The sequence below is a fragment of the Ranitomeya imitator genome, chromosome 1 (genome assembly GCF_032444005.1).
Source record: "Ranitomeya imitator isolate aRanImi1 chromosome 1, aRanImi1.pri, whole genome shotgun sequence".
NCBI classification, from domain to species: domain Eukaryota; kingdom Metazoa; phylum Chordata; class Amphibia; order Anura; family Dendrobatidae; genus Ranitomeya; species Ranitomeya imitator.
In genome coordinates this window covers 705,041,906-705,063,285 of record NC_091282.1, presented here as the reverse complement: position 1 = coordinate 705,063,285, position 21,380 = coordinate 705,041,906, and the positions used below count along the sequence as shown (strand labels likewise).

The following is a 21,380-nucleotide window of genomic DNA, read 5'->3' as shown; positions in this document are numbered from 1 at the left end:
CTCCCTTTTTTTTTAAGGGAGAATTTATAAAACAAAAAAAAAATAAATAAATAGGCTTTCTATGGCCCACTATTTGTGAGAGAGATGGCACGCTCAGGAGTGGCACACAAGCCCAGAGGCCAATATTAATCTCCCACTTTTTTTTTTTTTCCAGGGAAAATTTATAAACCCAATAAAAAAAAAAATAAATAAATAGGCTTTCTATGGCCCACTATCTGAGAGAGAGAGATGGCACGCTTAGGACTGGCACACAAGCCCAAAGGCCAATATTAATCTCCCACTGATTGATTTATTGATTTTTTCAGGTAGAATTTAGAACCCAAATAAAGCAAAAAAAAAAAAAAAAAAGGCCTTTCTATGGCCCACTGAGTGAGTGATGATGCACACAGGAGTCAGGAGTGGCACACAAGCCCTGAGGCCAATATTTTTCTCCCACTGATTGATGTAGTGATTTTTTCAGGTAGATTTTAGAACCAAAATCAAGCAAAAAAATAAATAGGCTTTCTATGGCCCACTGAGTGAGTGATGATGCACACAGGAGTCAAGAGTGGCACACAAGCCCTGAGGCCAATATTTTTCTCCCACTGATTGATGTAGTGATTTTTTCAGGTAGATTTTATAACCCAAATCAAGCAAAAAAATAAATAGGCTTTCTATGGCCCACTGAGTGAGAGATGACACAGACAGGGATGGCACTCTAGCAGAAATGTCAATCTTAATCTCCCACAAAAAAAAAAAAAAAAAACAGGGAGTGTCCTTCAATTACTATCTCCCTGCAGTAATCTCAGCCAGGTATGGCAGGCAGCAATAAGGAGTGGACTGATGCACAAATTAAATAAAAAGTGTGTACAAACCAAAAAGATAGCTGTGCAGAAAGGAAGGAACAAGAGGATTTGTGCTTTGAAAAAAGCAGTTGGTTTGCACAGCGGCGTACACACAGCAATGCAGCTATCAGGGAGCCTTCTAGGGCAGCCCAATGAGCTACAGCGCTGAGGGGGAAAAAAAAAAAATGTAGCTTCCACTGTCCCTGCACACCGAAGGTGGTGTTGGGCAGTGGAAATCGCTACAGCACAAGCGGTTTGGTGGTTAATGGACCCTGCCTAACGCTATCCCTGCTTCTGACGAAGCGGCAGCAACCTCTCCCTAAGCTCAGATCAGCAGCAGTAACATGGCGGTCGGCGGGAACTCCCCTTTATAGCCCCTGTGACGCCGCAGACAGCAAGCCAATCACTGCAATGCCCTTCTCTAAGATGGTGGGGACCAGGACCTATGTCATCACGCTGCCCACACTCTGCGTTTACCTTCATTGGCTGAGAAATGGCGCTTTTCGCGTCATTGAAACGCGACTTTGGCGCGAAAGTCGCGTACCGCATGGCCGACCCCGCACAGGGGTCGGATCGGGTTTCATGAAACCCGACTTTGCCAAAAGTCAGCGACTTTTGAAAATGAACGACCCATTTCGCTCAACCCTAGTGCCGAGAGATAAGAGACAGTGTCTTCTTGACTCCTACATGTCCTGCAATTTTGGAGGAGTGACCCCAACGTAAAACTCTCTCCTTGTCTTGATTAGCCACAAGAGTCTTGCCAGGAGGAGTAGGAATCACTCTTAGAGGAGCAAGAGTGACGATCCTCGCAGGATCAATGATGTGAGCCGGAGAATCCTCCATGTCCTGAGGTTGAAAGGATCTCGAAAGAGCATCTGCTTTGACATTCTTATTTCCAGGTCGGAAATGAAGTTCAAACTCAAATCGTCCGAAGAATAAAGACCATCTGGCTTGTCGTGGATTTAGTCTTTGGGCAGACTGAATATAGGCCAGATTCTTGTGGTCAGTGTAAATGATGAATGGATGAAGAGACCCTTCAAGAAGATAACGCCATTCTTCCAAGGCTAGCTTGATAGCCAATAGCTCCTTATCCCCTATAGAGTAGTTACGCTCAGGAGCGGAAAAAGTTTTAGAAAAGAAACCACAGGTCACCAAACGTCCGGACGAAGATCTTTGCAAAAGTACTGCTCCAGCTCCAGTAGAAGATGCGTCGACCTCAAGGACAAACGGTCTATTAGCATCAGGACGATGAAGCACAGGGGCCGTAGCGAAACTTTGTTTAAGGGACAAAAAAGACTCTTCAGCCTCAGGGGTCCAAAGGCTGGAATTGACTCCCTTGCGAACTAGGGCAGAGATAGGCTTGGTCATGGAAGAAAAATGAGGAATAAATTGTCTATAGTAGTTGGCAAAGCCAAGAAAACGTTGGATTGCTTTTGTTCCAAGAGGACGAGGCCAATTCAGGACAGCAGAAACCTTCTCTGGATCCATCTCTAAGCCAGATCTTGAGACAATATACCCAAGGAAGGGAAGAGAGGACTGTTCAAAGACGCACTTTTCAATCTTAGCGAACAGATGATTCTCTCTTAGCCTTTGCAGGACTCGGCGGACATCTCGCCTGTGAGTGGAGAGATCCGGAGAGAAGATGAGGATGTCGTCAAGGTAAACCACGACTGAGGAGTAGAGAAGATCCCGAAATACATCGTTCACAAATTCCTGGAAAACCGCGGGGGCGTTGCAGAGACCAAACGGCATAACCAAGTATTCGTAGTGACCGTCACGAGTATTGAAGGCGGTCTTCCACTCATCGCCTGCACGAATACGAACCAGATTGTATGCGCCACGTAGATCTAATTTGGTAAAGATTTGCGCACCCCGAAGACGGTCGAAGAGTTCCGGAATGAGTGGCAGAGGATATTTGTTCTTCACCGTGATGTTGTTTAGGCCTCGATAATCAATGCAGGGACGGAGGGAACCGTCTTTCTTCTTCACGAAAAAAAACCCTGCTCCGGCCGGAGAAGAAGACTTGCGGATGAAACCTTTAGCAAGATTTTCTTGAATGTACTCAGACATAGCTTGAGTCTCAGCAGGAGAGAGAGGATAGATTCTGCCCCTGGGCGGGTTAGTTCCAGGCACGAGATCTATGGGACAATCATAGAGACGGTGAGGCGGAAGCTCCTCAGCCTCCTTCTTGTTGAAGACATCAGAAAAAGCGCTGTAGACAGAGGGTAAGGTGGGAAAGGAAGAAGAAGGAGAAGAATTAGAGGAATATCCCACAGGACGCACCGGCAGCAGACAACGTTCCCGACAAAGCTCACCCCAGCGCAAGATATTACCATTGCGCCAATCTAAAATGTGCTCGTGGCTCCGTAACCAAGGAAGACCTAAGAGCATAGGATGAGACAGACCCGCTAAAACATAAAATGCAATTCTCTCTTTGTGCAGAGCCCCAACCTGAAGTTCCACCTCAAGTGTCACTTGAGTAATGGTCTCCTGTAAAGGTTTACCATCCACAGATGCTAGAATCACAGGAGCCTCTAAGGTTCTGACTGGAACGGAGAATTTCAAAACCTCTTCCAACCTAATAAAATTCCCTGCAGCGCCCGAATCCACATACGCATCCAGAGAAACGCCCTTGCCCGCAATATGCAAAAGAACGGACAAAGTAAGGGGTTGAGAGGAATCACACACACCTAGGGAGGCCTCTCTTACCTGACCTAGGCGGAGGAGTTTTTCGGACGTTCAGGGCAAGAGCGCAATAAATGAGCAGCACTTCCGCAGTAAAAACATAACCCCTGAGTGCGCCTCTCTTTACGATGTTGTTCGGACATTTTAAGACGGTCCACTTGCATAGGTTCCGGTGCGGACGCCTGAGAGGAGGTTCTAGGCTGTGGACTGAGTGGCTTACGGGTGGCAGAAGAAGGACGAAGAGACCTCCGCTCGCGAGCGCGTTCTTGGAACCGAAGGTCAATACGGGTCGCTAAGGAAATTAATTCCTCCAAAACCGTAGGGGTGTCCCGACCAGCTAACTCATCCTTTATGCGCCCAGAGAGACCCCGCCAGAAAGCACCCACCAACGCCTCATTGTTCCAGCCCAAGTCAGAGGAGAGGGTGCGGAACTGAATAGCGTACTGGCCTACGGATAACGATCCCTGATGGAGAGAGAATAGGGCTTCAGTTGTAGAGGCCAGTCGTCCAGGTTCGTCAAAGACAAGACGAAAGTCTCCAAAAATTCAGACAACCGGGAGACTAGGGGATCGTCTCGCTCTCAGAGTGGATTAACCCATGCCAAGGCGTCACTCTCTAGATGGGAAATCAAAAACGCAACTTTGGACCGATCCGTCGGGTAATGCTGGGGCAGAAGCTCAAAGTGAAGACGGCATTGGTTTAGAAATCCTCGGCAGGACTTAGGATCCCCATTGTACCGAGGCGGTTTAGCCAAGCGGGGTGGAGGGTGGGAAGCAGGAGCAGACGTAGAAGCAGCTGTCTGGATGGAAAGCAGCCGATCGTCAATAGAAGATATATAACTAAGTATATGGGCCTGGGTGTCACGCTGCTGAGCTAACTCTTGCTGTAAGCCAATGAGTAGAGCGGTGTTGCCAGGATCGGAGGACTGGAGCGTGGACAAACGAGAATCCATAGCCTTCATAAAGGACATCATACGGGACTGATTCTCCCGCAAAAAGAGTAGCTCTTTTTGCGTAGCAGAGGCCCCAGCGGGGTCCATGGCCTTTGCTTCCTGTAAGTATTCGGACAGAAATCCGAGAGTGGACCCTCTGGGTCGTGACTCTAGAGCCCCCGGGGTCGAGCGGACCAGATGGAATCACCCCCTATACAGGGAGTGTTAGGAGCAGGACCTCGGGGGAATGGAGACACAACAGCTAGAGCCAAAGGGACGACCCAAAATAAAGAAGGAAACCACAGGCTATAAGGATGGCAGGGAATAATAGGAAAACAAGACTTAACTGAAAGAATGTCTGGAACACGGAACGGCAGGACTCAGCAGGAACACGGACCGGCAGGATACAACAGGAACACGGACTGGCGGGATACAGCAGGAACATGGACAGGCAGGATACAGTAGGAACACGGGCTGGCAGGACACAGCAGGAACACGGACTGGCAGGATACAGCAGGAACACGGACTGGCAGAATACAGCAGGAACACGGACAGGCAGGATACAGCAGGAACACGGACTGGCAGAATACAGCAGGAACACGGACTGGGAGGATACAGCAGGAACACGGACTGGCAGGATACAGCAGGAACACAGACTGGCAGGATACAGCAGGAACACGGGCTGGCAGGCCACAGCAGGAACACGGACTGGCAGGATACAACAGGAACACGGACTGGCAGGATACAGAGACAAAGCAAGGACTGGGCTGAGAAAAGACACTGGTACAGGGGAGCCTAGGGCATAGGGACACTGACGGCAGACAGTGCACCTACAAAGCAAAGGCGTTTTACCTAGGAAGACGCCGGGAAGAAATACCCGATGGGCGCCGCCATGTTGGGGCGGAGCCACCGGGTCGCGACCTCCCAGAAGGCTCAGCGACGGGGGAGACGCGACCGCGCATGCGCAAAGAGACCAGACGCCGAGAGCCAGCGAAGGAGGAGGCAGAGCGGCGCGGGACAGGATCGTGAGCGCGCCGAGGGATGGGAGAAGCCGGGTAAGTATGTGCGGGCGTGACAGCGATCACGAACAACCCAAATGACCGACATTTTTTGAGAGACGGGGAGATCCGAAATAAAATCCATAGAGATATGTGTCCATGGCCTCTTCGGGACTGGCAAGGGCAAAAGCAACCCACTGGCACGAGAACAGCAGGGCTTAGCCCGAGCACAAATCCCACAGGACTGCACAAACGAACGCACATCCCGTGACAGAGACGGCCACCAAAAGGATCTAGCCACCAAATCTCTGGTACCAAAGATTCCAGGATGACCAGCCAACACCGAACAATAAACCTCAGAGATAACTTTATTCGTCCACCTATCAGGGACAAACTGTTTCTCCGCTGGGCAACGGTCAGGTCTATTAGCCTGAAATTTTTGCAGCACCCGCCGCAAATCAGGGGAGATGGCAGACAAAATTACCCCCTCTTTGAGAATACCCGCCGGCTCAGACAAACCCGGAGAGTCGGGCACAAAACTCCTAGACAGGGCATCCACCTTCACATTTTTAGAGCCCGGAAGGTACGAAACCACAAAGTCAAAACGGGAGAAAAACAGTGACCAACGAGCCTGTCTAGGATTCAACCGTTTGGCAGACTCGAGCTAAGTCAAGTTCTTGTGATCAGTCAAGACCACCACGCGATGCTTAGCTCCCTCAAGCCAATGACGCCACTCCTCGAATGCCCACTTCATGGCCAGCAACTCTCGATTGCCAACATCATAATTACGCTCAGCAGGCGAAAACTTCCTGGAAAAGAAGGTGCATGGTTTCATCACCGAGCCATCAGAACTTCTTTGCGACAAAACAGCCCCTGCTCCAATCTCAGAAGCATCAACCTCGACCTGGAACGGGAGCGAAACATCTGGTTGGCACAACACAGGGGCAGAAGAAAAACGACGCTTCAACTCTTGAAAAGCTTCCACAGCAGCAGAAGACCAATTGACCACATCAGCACCCTTCTTGGTTAAATCAGTCAACGGTTTAGCAATACTAGAAAAATTATTGATGAAGCGACGATAAAAATTAGCAAAGCCCAGGAACTTTTGCAGACCCTTCAGAGATGTCGGCTGAGTCCAATCATAAATGGCCTGAACTTTAACAGGGTCCATCTCGATAGTAGAAGATGAAAAAATGAAACCCAAAAATGAAACCTTCTGAACACCAAAGAGACACTTTGACCCCTTCACAAACAAAGAATTCGCACGCAGGACCTGGAACACCATTCTGACCTGCTTCACGTGAGACTCCCAATCATCTGAGAAGACCAAAATATCATCCAAGTATACAATCAGGAATTTATCCAGGTACTCTCGGAAGATGTCATGCATAAAGGACTGAAACACTGATGGAGCATTAGAAAGCCCGAATGGCATAACCAGGTACTCAAAATGGCCCTCGGGCGTATTAAATGCTGTTTTCCATTCATCGCCCTGTTTAATACGCACAAGATTATACGCACCACGAAGATCTATCTTGGTGAACCAACTAGCCCCCTTAATCCGAGCAAACAAATCAGACAGCGGCAAGGGGTACTGAAATTTGACCGTGATTTTATTTAGAAGGCGGTAATCAATACAAGGTCTCAGCGAACCATCCTTCTTGGCCACAAAAAAAAACCCTGCTCCCAATGGCGACGACGACGGGCGAATATGACCCTTCTCCAAGGATTCCTTTACGTAACTCCGCATAGCGGCGTGCTCAGGCACAGACAAATTAAACAGTCGACCTTTAGGAAACTTACTACCAGGAATCAAATCGATAGCACAATCACAATCCCTATGCGGAGGTAGGGCACTGGACTTGGGCTCATCAAATACATCCCGGTAATCCGACAAAAACTCTGGGACCTCAGAAGGGGTGGATGATGAAATAGACAGAAATGGAACATCACCATGTACCCCCTGACAACCCCAGCTGGACACAGACATTGATTTCCAATCCAATACTGGGTTATGGACTTGTAGCCATGGCAACCCCAACACGACCACATCATGCAGATTATGCAACACCAAAAAGCGAATATCCTCCTGATGCGCAGGAGCCATGCACATGGTCAGCTGGGTCCAGTACTGAGGCTTATTCTTGGCCAAAGGCGTAGCATCAATTCCTCTCAATGGAATAGGATACTGCAAGGGCTCCAAGAAAAACCCACAGCGCCTAGCATACTCCAAGTCCATCAAATTCAGGGCAGCGCCTGAATCCACAAATGCCATGACAGAATAGGATGACAAAGAGCAGATCAAAGTAACGGACAAAAGAAATTTCGACTGTACCGTACCAATGGTGGCAGACCTAGCGAACCGCTTAGTGCGCTTAGGACAATCGGAGATAGCATGAGTGGAATCACCACAGTAAAAACACAGCCCATTCTGACGTCTGTGTTCTTGCCGTTCAGCTCTGGTCAAAGTCCTATCGCACTGCATAGGCTCAGGTCCATGCTCAGATAATACCGCCAAATGGTGCACAGTTTTACACTCACGCAAGCGTCGACCGATCTGAATGGCCAAAGACATAGACTCATTCAGACCAGCAGGCATAGGAAATCCCACCATGACATCCTTAAGGGCTTCAGAGAGACCTTTTCTGAAAATTGCTGCCAGCGCACATTCATTCCATTGAGTGAGCACAGACCACTTCCTAAACTTCTGACAATATATCTCTACCTCATCCTGACCCTGACACAGAGCCAGCAAATTTTTCTCTGCCTGATCCACTGAATTAGGTTCTTCATACAGCAATCCGAGCGCCAGAAAAAACGCATCAATATTACATAATGCAGGATCTCCTGGCGCAAGGGAAAATGCCCAGTCTTGAGGGTCGCCACGTAATAAAGAAATAATGATCTTAACTTGTTGAACTGGGTCACCAGAGGAGCGGGGTTTCAAAGCCAGAAACAGTTTACAATTATTCTTAAAGCTCAGAAACTTAGCTCTATCTCCAGAAAACAAATCAGGAATAGGAATTCTTGGTTCTAACATAGAATTCTGAACCACAAAGTCTTGAATATTTTGTACTCTTGCAGTGAGATGATCCACACAAGAAGACAGATCTTTAATGTCCATCACTACACCTGTGTCCTGAACCACCCAAATGTCTAGGGGAAAAGAAAGACAAAACACAGTACAGAGAAAAAAAAATGGTCTCAGAACTTCTCTTTTCCCTCTATTGAGAAGCATTAGTACTTTGGGCCTCCAGTACTGTTATGAACAGGTGATTCAGAACCACAATGGACCTAGTGGTTAAGAGCACACAAAGTGACCTGATAGTTACTAACATAGGACGAGCTCTGAGACGTGGGAACTCTGCTGACCGCAATCCCTAATCCTATCATACCACACTAAAGGTAGCCATGGATTGCGCCTAACGCTCCCTATGCAACTCGCAAACTAGCTAGCCCTGTAGATAGAAAAATAAGCCTACCTTGCCTCAGAGAAATTTCCCAAAGGAAAAGGCAGCCCCCCACATATAATGACTGTGAGTTAAGATGAAAATACAAACACAGAGATGAAATAGATTTTAGCAAAGTGAGGCCCGACTTACTGAATAGACCGAGGATAGGAAAGATAGCTTTGCGGTCAGCACAAAAACCTACAAACAACCACGCAGAGGGGGCAAAAAGACCCTCCGCACCGACTAACGGTACGGAGGTACTCCCTCTGCGTCTCAGAGCTTCCAGCAAGCAAGAAAAACCAATATAGCAAGCTGGACAGAAAATATAGCAAACAAAAGTAACACAAGCAAAACTTAGCTTATGCAGGGCAGACAGGCCACAAGAACGATCCAGGAGAGAGCAAGACCAATACTGGAACATTGACTGGAGGCCAGGAACAAAGAACTAGGTGGAGTTAAATAGAGCAGCACCTAACGACTTAACCTCGTCACCTGAGGAAGGAAACTCAGAAGTCGCAGCCCCACTCACATCCACCAAAGGAAGCTCATAGACAGAACCAGCCGAAGTACCACTCATGACCACAGGAGGGAGCTCGACCACAGAATTCACAACACATGGGTATTTCATGGGGTGAACATGGGGAGTCTATGGGGTGAACATGGGGATTGTATGGGGGTGAACGTGGGGATTCTATGGGGGTGACATGCAGCACATGGGGAGGCTATGGGGGTGACATGCTGCACATGGGGAGGCTATGGGGGTGTCATGCTGCACACGGGAAGGCTATGTGGGTGTCATGCTGCACATGGGGAGGCTATGGGGGTGTCATGCTGCACATGGGAAGGCTATGGGGGTATCATGCTGCACATGGGGAGGCTATGGGGGTATCATGCTGCACATGGGGAGGCTATAGGGGTGACTTGCTGCACATGGTGATGCTATAGGAAGGCTGTATACTGTCATGCAATATATGGGAAGGCTGTGTGGGGCTCAAACAGTATATGGGGAGGCTGTGGGGCCTCATGCAGTATATGGGAGGCTGTGTGGGGCCTCATTCAGTATGTGGAGAGACTGTGGGGCTCATGTTTTATATAAGAAGGCTGAGTGGGGCTCATGCAGTTTATGGGGAGGTAGTGTGGGTCTCATGCTGTACATGGGGAGTCTTTGTGGGGCTCATGCTGCACATGGGGAGGCTGTGTGGGACTCATGCTGTACATGGGGAGGCTGTGTGGGGCTCATGCTGCACATGGGGAGGCTGTGTGGGGCTCATGCTGCACATGGGGAGGCTGTGTGGGGCTCATGCTGTACATGGGGAGGCTGTGTGGGGTTCATGCTTTACATGAGGAGGCTGTGTGGGGCTCATGCCATATATAGGGAGGCTGTGTGGGGCTCATGCCGTATATAGAAAGGCTGTGTGGGGCTCATTATTATTATTATTATTATTATTATACATTTTTATAGCGCCATTTATTCCATGGCGCTTTACATGTGAATACGGGGCAAATATAGACAAATACATTAAACATGAGCAGATAACAAGGCACACGAGTACATAAGGAGGGAGGACCCTGCCCGCGAGGGCTCACAGTCTGCAGGGGGTGGGTGAGGACACACTAGGAGAGGGAAGAGCTGGCTGTACGGCTGTTCAGTAGGTTGAGGATCACTGCAGGCTGTAGGCTTGTCGGAAGAGATGAGTCTTCAGGTTCTTTTTGAATGTTTCTATGGTAGGCGCAAGTTTGATGTGTTGGGGTAGAGAGTTCCAGAGTATGGGGGAAGCACGGGAGAAGTCTTGGATGCGGTTATGGGAAGAAGAGATGAGAGGGGAGTAGAGAAGGAGGTCTTGGGAGGATCGGAGGTCGCGTGTAGGTAGGTACCGGGAGACCATGTCACAGATGTATGGAGGAGACAGGTTGTGGATGGCTTTGTATGTCAGTGTGAGGGTTTTGAACTGGAGTCTCTGGGCGATAGGAAGCCAGTGAAGGGCTTGACACAGGGGAGAGGCTGGGGAATAGCGGGGGGACAGGTGGATTAGTCGGGCAGCAGAGTGTAGGATGGATTGGAGTGGTGCCAGAGTGCTAGAGGGGAGTCCAGAGAGTAGGAGGTTGCAGTAGTCGAGGCGGGAGATGATAAGGGCATGCACTAGCGTTTTTGCAGTGTTGCGGTCAAGGAAAGCACGGATCCGGGAAATATTTTTGAGTTTGAGACGACAGGAGGAGGCAAGGGCTTGGATATGTGGCTTGAAAGAGAGGGCACATGCCATATATAGGGAGGCTGTGTGGGGATCATGCTGTATATAGGGAGGCTGTGTGGGGCTCATGACGTATTTAGGGTGGCTGTGTGGGGCTCATGCCGCATATGTAGGCAGTGTGAGGCTCATGCTGTATATAAGGGGCTGTGGGGGGTTCAAAGATATGTAAGGGTTGTCAGCATACTTACCGTATATACTCGAGTATAAGCCGAGATTTTCAGCCCAAATTTTTGGGCTGAAAGTGCCCCTCTCGGCTTATACTCGAGTCAAGGTGGGTGGCAGGGTCGGCGGGTGAGGGGGAGAGGGCACTGAGGCATACTTACCTAGTCCCAGCGATCCTGGCGCTGTCCCTGCCGTCCCACGGTCTTCGGTGCTGCAGTTCTTCCCCTCTTCAGCGGTCACCGCTGATTAGAAAAATGAATAGGCGGCTCCACCTCCCATAGGGGTGGAGCCGCGTATTCATTTCTCTAATCAGCGGTGCCGGTCACCGCTGATGGAGGAAGAGGCTGCGGCACCAAAGACCAGCTGTGACAGGCAGAGTGAGCGTCAGGATCGCTGGGACTAGGTAAGTATTTTATATTCACCTGTCCGCGTTCCAGCCGCCGGGCGTCGCTCCATCTTCCCGGCGCCTCCATCTTCCCGGCGTCTGCGCTCTGACTGTGCAGGTCAGAGGGCGCGATGACGCATATAGTGTGCGCGGCGCCCTCTGCCTTATCAGTCAGAGCAGAGACGCCGGGAAGATGGAGGCGCCGGGACCGGACGCTGGGAGCTGCAAGCAAGAGAGGTGAGTATTTTTTTATATTTATTGCAGCAGCAGCAGCGGCACAGATTTATGTGGAGCATCTATGGGACAAAATGAACGGTGCAGAGCACTATATGGGGCACAGCTATGGGACAAAATGAACGGTGCAGAGCACTGTATGGGGCAGAGCTATGGGACAAAATGAACGGTGCAGAGCATATATGGGGCACAGATATGGGACAATAATGAACGGTGCCGAGCACAGCATGGGGCACAGCTATGGGACAAAATGAACGGTGCAGAGCACAGTATGGGGCAGAGCTATGGGACAAAATGAACGGTGCAGAGCACTATATGGGGCACAGATATGGGGCAATAATGAACGGTGCAGAGCATATATGGGGCACAGATATGGGGCAATAATGAACGGTGCAGAGCACTATATGGGGCACAGCTATAGGGCAATAATGAACGGTGCAGAGCACTATATGGGGCACAGCTATAGGGCAATAATGAACGGTGCAGAGCACTATATGGGGCACAGATATGGGGCAATAATGAACGGTGCAGAGCACTATATGGGGCACAGCTATAGGGCAATAATGAACGGTGCAGAGCACAGTATGGGGCACAGCTATGAGACAAAATGAACGGTGCAGAGCACTATATGGGGCACAGCTATGGGACAAAATGAACGGTGCAGAGCACTGTATGGGGCACAGCTATGGGGAAATATGAACGGTGCAGAGCACTATATGGCACAGCTATGGGGAAATAATGATCTATTTTTATTTTTGAAATTCACCAGTAAATGCTGCATTTCCACCCTAGGCTTATACTCGAGTCAATAAGTTTTCCCAGTTTTTTGTGGCAAAATTAGGGGGGTCGGCTTATACTCGGGTCGGCTTATACTCGAGTATATACGGCAATTATGCTCAATATTAAGTGATACAATTAATATTAATAAATTAATATTAAGTAGAATTAATTTCAAGCTATTAGTTCGGCCCTCCACAACAGTCATGGTCTCTCATGTGGCCCCTCGGGAAAATTAGTTGCCCACCCCTGCCCTAAGGTCATTCGTAGTGATTTCTGCATTCACATGACTGATGATAGACAGAAAATATATACAGCTCTGGCAAAATTAAAGAGATCACCACATCAAATCCCTGTCATGGGCAGCCCAATCTCCAGACCTGAAACCCATAGAAAACCTCTGGAATGTAATCAAAACGATGATGGATAGCCACCAGCCATCAAACAAAGAAGAACTGCTTACATTTTTGCACCAGAAGTAGTGTGAAAGACTGGTGGCAAGCATGCCAAGACGAGTGAAAGCTGTTATTAAAAATCATGGTTATTCCACAAAATATTGATTTCTGAACTCTTCCTGAGGTAAAATATTAGTATTGTTGTTTCTAAATGATTATGAACTTGTTGTCTTTGCATTATTTGAGGTCTGAAAGCACTGTTTTGTTTTGTTTTTATTTTGACCATTTTTCTTTGTAGGAAAAAAATGCAAAATGTATTGCTTGTGGAAATTCGGACACGTTGTCAGAAGTTTATAGATTCAAAGAACAATTTATGTTTTACTCAAAAATATACAGTACCTATAAAGAGAAAAATCAGACAAACTGAACATTTTGCAGTGGTCTCTTAATTTTTGCCAAAGTTATATATATATATATATATATATATATATATATATATATATATATATATATAAATTTTGTTTACTGTTTCTGAAACTAAACACATCCTTTAGGATTACCTGAGATAGGTGACAGCATTATTGTAACCGATTGGTGTCACTGGAATTTTGGATAGTTTCATGTCCTTTTGTTCCAAGAAAAATGCAGAGTCTAAACAGAAAGAATATATTCTATGTTTACTATGGCAATTCATAAAACCTACTATGGGAATATGACAAATTAAAGGGCACCACCCCTGAATCACTGGGCTCACTGGTGATAAAAATTTAGACAGCACCAGAAAGCTGAACCTAGTGATTGACTGCAGCTGTCACGGGATGTCAACCTGACATCATTGCGGGATGCAGTGACGCAAGAGAGGTAGAGCAAGGGTTAACAGTTTTAATTTAACAGGGGATACTCCACACAGGGAGATAAACAGTTAAATGAGGGTTGAACAGTTCAAGGGTAGGCAATAGGTACAGTTAATGAGCAATAAACAAGATAATGGCAGTTCCTTAAATCACTTATCATGTCAAAAGCTTCCCAGTCTTCTGCTGATGCTTTGATTGCGGCGGCGCCGACAACAGCCAGCGCGGTGCTGTTCCAGTAGGGTCCTGCAAACAACGGTCCGTTTTCTGGCGGCAGCTGTCGGTCTCCGGTACCTTCCGCTGAGCCCCTAGTCCATAAGTTGGCGCGTCCAGGATGAGAAAGGCCGCGGCACTTGCAGGATCCAACGTGAGGTGATCAGCAGCAATGGGCCAGGTCGGCTGTACAAGTTTGTCTGCTACCCGGCTCTTTTTAGGCGGCCTGTGCACTGTATCCCCAGCCACGGGACATGCGGTACCTCCCAGTGGCGCAGAGGCAGGGCACCCGACACCCTGGACCCTGACAGTCACTTGGATGGTGGCAGAAGCTGGTGGGCAGAGACCGACACGGTGCTGGTGCCCTCAGCCGCCTTGTGAGGATGCACTTGGCATTTCAGATAGAGGCATCCAATCCTTTTAAAACTTTAAGAGTATCAACTGATAAATGAACTGGAAAAGTCTTGAAAATAGATTTCGGCAATGTTATCATCTTGATGACTGCCACATAGCTCTGTAGTGAGCTGTGTAGGGTTTTCCATTTGACTACAAAAAAAGAAAAAAATAGAATGGCACTAGGTAAGGCAATGTTCGATGGATGGTAGGACAAAATGCTGCACAAGCCAATATCTCATGTGACCATGAAGCGGTGGTAGTTTCAACTCGCACTGCGGTGCTCAACCAAAAAGTAATTCATAATGAGAAATTTTGTATTTGCTCTTTTTATTATATAGGTAAGACTAGTCGCTCCATGTGTACGAGGTTTAGAGAACATTTTAGTTCAATAACCTCAGGAAAAGGCTCTTTGCGACTTATTAGTCATTTGCACGAAAAACATGATGCTAACCCTAGATTATTGAGCTTTGAAGGTTTAGTAATAGTTAAGCACCCTTCGAGGGGAGGAAACCACAATAAGATTCTCTTGCAGCATGAAGCTAAATAGATTATGAGAACAAATGCTCAGGGTCCAATGGGAATGAATGATAAATTAGACATGTCTGTCTTTTTATGATTATTGTTTGTTGTTTGTTCTGCATTTGTATGTGATTATTGCTGTGCTTTTTAGATTGTATATATTGTTTGTGCACAATTTATTAATCAGAGACTTGTGCCATACAGATGATTCAGAGTTCCCTATAAAGGAACTGACATGAGTCCTAATCACACACCTGGACCCGTTGAAGTGCAGTCGGCGCAAAATGGCCGTTGTCCTATTTGCTCCTTGCACCTTCTTGTACACCCGCTGCCCTAGAGAATAAAAGGACTTTTAAACGCATCGCTTGGTGAGCGCCACTATTTCTTTTTCTTCATATTTCTCATTTTCCATTTGACTGGCAGCTGCAATCCATGTGGTGTCGCACTGCTGAGTACTGCAGAACAGGAGGTGGTCATGATTCCCCAGCAGCACAGGAAAAGAGGGAGTAGAGTGCAAAACCACACCAGGCAGACCCTAGCCAGTACACAGGCTTCTACTGCCCACCGCGCTGAGGAAATGAGCAAACCAAAGCTAGCTCAAAAGAGCTCCCTGGTGTGGTATTTCCTCAGCCAATGTGCTGACGATAAGACACAGGTGGTTTGCAAGCTGTGCCATCAGAGCCTGAAGCAAGGCATACATCTTCTGAACTGTATCTGTAAGCAGGTGCACGGGATGCAGTGACGGATAGGAGGCAGAGCAAGGGATAACAAGTTTATTAACAGGGGAATACTCCACACAGGGAGGTAAAGGGTCAAATAGGGGATAAAACAGTTCAATGGCAAAGGATATGGTGAGGTGAAGAATAACGGTAATAGTAATGGCAGTTTTGATGAGAGTCAATGATTCCTAGGTCCATGAAATGGTTAGCGCTGACAACAGCTGGCATGGTATCTTTTCCTTGAAGGTCTTCTGGCGGCAGTGGTCGGTTTCCGGTACCTTCTGCTGAGCCCTAGTCCATATATTGATGTGGCCGGAAGAGTTTGGCCACGGCACTGTCTGAGCCCGACATGGGCCCTGCATGACTCTTCTCACAGTCTGTCAGCGGTGGCGATGGTGGTGCTTGGATGCGGGCCTATGCTGTACGGATGCTCTGCGACCGAAGCACTCACTGGCCCCTGCTGTAGTGTCTGACAAGGGTATAGGCCACAGTCCTGTATGAGCCCAACGTGGCTCAGCAAATCTATAATAGCACAGTCAGAGTGCAAGGGTCTGTCCTGTCCCCGGTCACTCTTATGGGGCACGTTGTGTCATACTCACAGACACGGTGCGTTTGGCGCCTTGCTTTCTGGTAGTCACCGGTACATTGCACCTCTCTCTGTATTTGCCAGGCACACACTGCACATCACTCTCCCTCTCTAATCCCCGCTGCTGATGGCGGAAGATGGCGGACGCTGGCCTGCAATATGCTGGTACTCCCTGGACAGAGCACTCCTCTCTCTGGCTGCTGCTGTTGCTAGACACACAGCTCCCCCTGTGCAGCCGTCACTGTCCTTCTGGTCTGCTCAGTGTGCATGGCTCTGCTCTGTTCTGTAGCGGTCCCTCTGCAGGCGATGGGGGCTCTCTCTATGCTACCTGTTTCAGCGCTGGTACTCTGTGGTGAGGGCAGGGAAGGCAGAACGTGCTGTTCACTGCTCTGCGCGCTGCTCTGCGTTCATGCCAAACTGACCTCCTGTGCTTGCTTTTCTCTTTTATCCCCCCCGCTGCTGCTCGCACTTTCTCCTCTTCTTTCTCCGCCCTCCTGAGACAGCAGGAAGGTCCACCCCACTAGCACTTCCCCCAGGCAATAGGAGAAGATCCGGCTCACTCAGGCTTCTCCCCAGGAACGGGGGATGCAGCCTCTCTAGTTCCGGACCCAGCATGCAGGTACTCACACTGCTGTCGACCCCCTTACATATCACCACCTGCATGAGGTGGCATCTGAATTCCATGCATGAGGTGCAGTGGAAAACACACCTTAAAAAGCTGAACAGATCTGAGCCTCCTCCTGCTCCCTGCCTCCCTGAAAAGAGAGGATGTGACCGAACTACAACCACTACCAGCAATGTCACTGAGCATCTCCACACCATCCTATGGAAGTGTTCAGCTCTCCATCTCCCAAACACTCAAGAAAAAGAGGAAATTACACCCTACCCACCCTCGAACCATGGTCCTGAATGACAGCATTTCCAAATTCCTGGCCTTTGAAACGCTGCCATTCCGACTGGTGGAGACGGATAGTTTTACAAAACTGATGACTGTGGCTGTCCCGCAGTATGTTGTTCCCAGCCACCACTAGTTTTCCAGGTGGGCCATTCCTGGTGTGCACTGCGCAACACCATCAGTGGGAAGGTCCATATAACAACTGATACATGGACCAGAAAGCATGGCCAGGAACATTACATCTCCCTAACTGCCCACTTTGTATGTGTAGTGGTGTAGGATGCTAGCAGGTGCGTAGGATGCAGTGACACACAGGAGACAGAGCAAGGGTTAACAGGTTCTTTATATATATGAGCAGCAATTATACAAGCAGAGGGGTAAAAGATGTGATTGAAGGACAGGGGAAAAGTCAAATGCAATGGAATGTAACAGGTTAATTTATCAGTCTCTGGGCGCTGGAGGAAGATGGCTGGAAGATCCCTCGGCGGCGCCTCAGGTGGAGCAAGATGTCTCTGATCCAGTCCTGCAGATGAGCGATGCACTTTCTCCTTGTGACCACGAATCCTGATCCGTGCACATGGTGAGGCAGAGGTGATGGTCGGCGGTACAGATTTAGAAGCAGAGGGTTCAGTGAGAAAGGCCGCAATAGGAGCACACAGTCCAGCGGACACAGCCACAGGCATGGGCCAGTCCTAAGCAGGTACCGCAAGGATGGGAGTAAGCGGTGCTTCCGCGGTGGTGAGCGCAGCGAAGGTTCGTACTCTATCCTGGTCACCACCCGGTGAGGAAGTCTCTCTGGGCTGAGGGTAGGATGCGTTGGCAGTCTGGCTAGCTGGGGGTGTAGGCTAGCGAGCGTGGGTCCATGAAGAGGGAGTTATCCGTCTTACTACTCACAAGCTTGGTCCCCGCCAAGTGTCCTGTCTTCCCGCTCATACTGCTATATAAGTCGGACCCGCCCCCATCAGTCAGGTGTCATGTACTGCTCTGATCAGCAATCTCTTCCCCCTGCAACACTGGTGACAGCCCCAACGGTTCTGGTCCAGACACGAAGGAGAGACCATTAACTTGTCTCTCCTCCCTACAGTGGCAGCTAGGACAGAGGTGGAATGTGTTCTAGCGCATGTCCTACCACCACCCAGGATGGTTGGATGTTTCTCTGTATAAGTCACCTTTTCATACTCTACTTCCTCCATCACCTCCTCATCCAGTCATAGTAAGACCTGCACCACCAATTTCACTGCACTGTTGGCGTTCTCATTCTGCTGCTGCTCGCCTGTCTGCACTGCAGCGTCACTTCTGCCTTACCACTCATGTGTGACGAACTAACAAAGTGGAACTCCACCTTGCATATGTTGGAGAGAATGTGAGAGCAGCAGCTGGTAATAGTGGAGTTTCATCTCCAACACGCATGGCTTAGTCGCTCTCTGTGCCGTGTTGTGCTGCTTCCAATACTCCAGCAGCATGGCAAGCACTGATGACTCCATCATGAGCGTTAATATACTACTTCTATGCCTGCTGGAAAAAAACATTTCAGGAGATGAGAGAGTGGCTCAGGAACAGGAACAGTGGCCATTCACACCTTTATCAGGCCTGTTGTCCACACATGGCTCGAAGGGTGGGTTGTTTTTGCACATCAGCCAGGTACACAACTGTCCAGCCAGTGGACACATATGGAGAAGTAGGATTAGTTTTCACAACAGGTTGACATTCAAAGCAGCTCATGGGCATCACTGGAGCGGGGCTGAGGGATACAGAGGGCCCCGACGAAACACCTCCCACCAAAGATAGCTTGTTGATGCCTCTGGGCAAAAAAGCAATATGTGAACATACCTTATACTACAGATAAATATATTGGGCTTAAAATATAAAACATTAATAATACAGCAATGATTTGATTCACAACAGCATACTCCTTACTAGTAGATGGGTAGAATGGCGTTTGGGGATCACCATAGTTTGTAAAAAGAGATCCTCTCTGAGCCCCTGTCCCTGGCAGCCACCAGTCCACTGGGTATACTCTGTCAAGGCGGCCAACCACATAGTCTGCTGGATCAGAATACAAAATCATTCCAATGCATCCAAACCGTTCTCCATTGTTCACCTAAGGATACAAAATGAGAAGTAGTGATGATCCTAATTGTAAATATATTAATGATATTTTCTACTATTTTTCATTTTAGTTATGTTACGAACCTTGTCGCCTCTGAAAATTTTACCGTATCTGGCAATTGCTACAGTGCCAGTTAGATTCATAGACAGATTCCTTGTTAGGTATTGAAAGTCTTCCACTGTTCCATAATTGACATAAACGGGATCTCCCTGCAAAATAAAAGTACCACAATGATCACAATTTACAGTTCCATAGTTGGTATACATATCAAATGAAGAATTAAAAATATAAATAAATATATATATATATATATATATATATATATATATATATATATATATAAACAAACACCACTTATTGAATAATTGATGTTTCATAATAATATTTGAACCTTTTTGAGATGAGGGCATAACAGTGAAATAGACAGATGGTGTTGCAGCTTTCTAATCATTTTTATCTCTCCCAAGTGCTGGTTTCACAGCTACATTGCTCAGTGCTACTGTACAATGTACTCCATACTGCTGCTGTTTGTCTGTTTGCTACATAAAGATGGGTGAGCAGTTGATATGGAAGGATCAATTCACAGGACTCAAGTCCATCAGTCCTGGTCAATAATCTTTCTCCTCTTATCCACGTGCATTCCTGACTCCTCTGTCACGCCGCTGCAATGCAGGTAATTGCAAGCTTCACTAGGTGGCAATAGAGTGGATGGAGGACTGCACACAGCAGGACCAGACCTGCAATGCAGTGGCAAGTGGCAGCAGAAAAGTCAAAACAAGCTGGGTCGATGTAAGACTGTAACGCAGTACAAAGGGAATAAGCAAACACAGAGTCAATGACAAGCCAAATGGGTCAGTACCAGTCAGGAGTAGATATGCCAAAGACAAGAGACAAAACAACAGGTCAGGGTCCAAGCTGAGTCAAAACCAGTGAGTCAATACACGAAAGGGGAACACAGAGTTGGAAAGGGAAGAGGGGATAAACAGACATGGGTTCAGTAAGCAAGCAGCAGGACAAATCAAGGCAAACAGGGTCAGCTACTCACGCCGTAGGCAGAAACTATAACTGACATGGTCTGCAGGGCACAGCGGGGATAAATAGCAAATCTGAGACCAGAATGAGGCTGAAAAGTGAACCCCTGGCATGACCAGACCGGAAAAAGGGGAAGACAGTACTCAAAACCCGGTCTGGATCATGACATCCTCTTTTGATTAGCTTGGAATGCCCAGAAGTAAGGCAATTTGAAGGCCTTATATCCAGTAGTCACAGATTACTGACATAGTTTATGGACAGGAGTCATACGAATCAATTCTCCCATGTCTACCGAGGAGGAATCCATTTCTTTATGTGTACTTTGTACATTATGTATGTACAGGAGACATCTTAGCAGCTAGTCTCCACCCACTAGCTCAAACAAAATTTGATAATTAGATAGAGGTTGCAAAGAGAAAAACTGGTTAAAAATAGCAATATACAAGTCATATAATGGCAAGAAAACATGTTATTTCTCATGTTCACATGACCGCTTAGTCTGAAAAGTCACCCTAAGTAACAGATAATTAATATTTGTTTTGGAGGATTAAAGGGGTTCTCCGAGAATTAGCTTAAATGGCATCCCTGATACAATGCAATCTACAGCCCGTCCTAGTCATGTGTTAGAACGTGCTGCAGACTGAATATATACAGCTCCCGAGACCTGTGTCTCAATTGCCAGAGCTCAGAGCTGTACCACACATACTGTACCTCAGTCAGCTGGGAGCACAGCTGTGCTATGTTTAAAAATATATCAACCCCTGTTGTAATCAGCGAGGAGTAATCTCCAGCTTCATTCTCCTCAATGTTTGCTTATTTTCCGGTTGGGCGCAGTCTCTGTGTACTGCAGTAAAGGGGTCAGACTGACAGAGGAGGATGAAACTGAGATCTCCTCATCAAGCACAACATGGGTGAAAACCTATTTCTTCATATATCACAGCCGTGCTCCTGGCCGCCTATTCAGGTA

At 47.9% G+C, this 21,380-nt stretch overlaps 1 protein-coding gene across 1 annotated transcript in view; it reads right to left on the bottom strand.

Annotated features, from left to right (window-relative positions):
• Positions 1-21,380, bottom strand: part of LOC138643106 (putative N-acetylated-alpha-linked acidic dipeptidase) — a 234,570-nt gene that overhangs the window by 162,047 nt on the left and 51,143 nt on the right. Inside the window, exons 4-6 of the mRNA XM_069731859.1 lie at positions 19,465-19,590; positions 19,189-19,372; positions 13,653-13,743 (exon numbers count right to left, since the gene is read on the bottom strand). Of these exons, the coding sequence (XP_069587960.1) occupies positions 13,653-13,743; positions 19,189-19,372; positions 19,465-19,590 (401 nt within the window). The remainder of the gene's footprint in view (positions 1-13,652; positions 13,744-19,188; positions 19,373-19,464; positions 19,591-21,380) is intronic.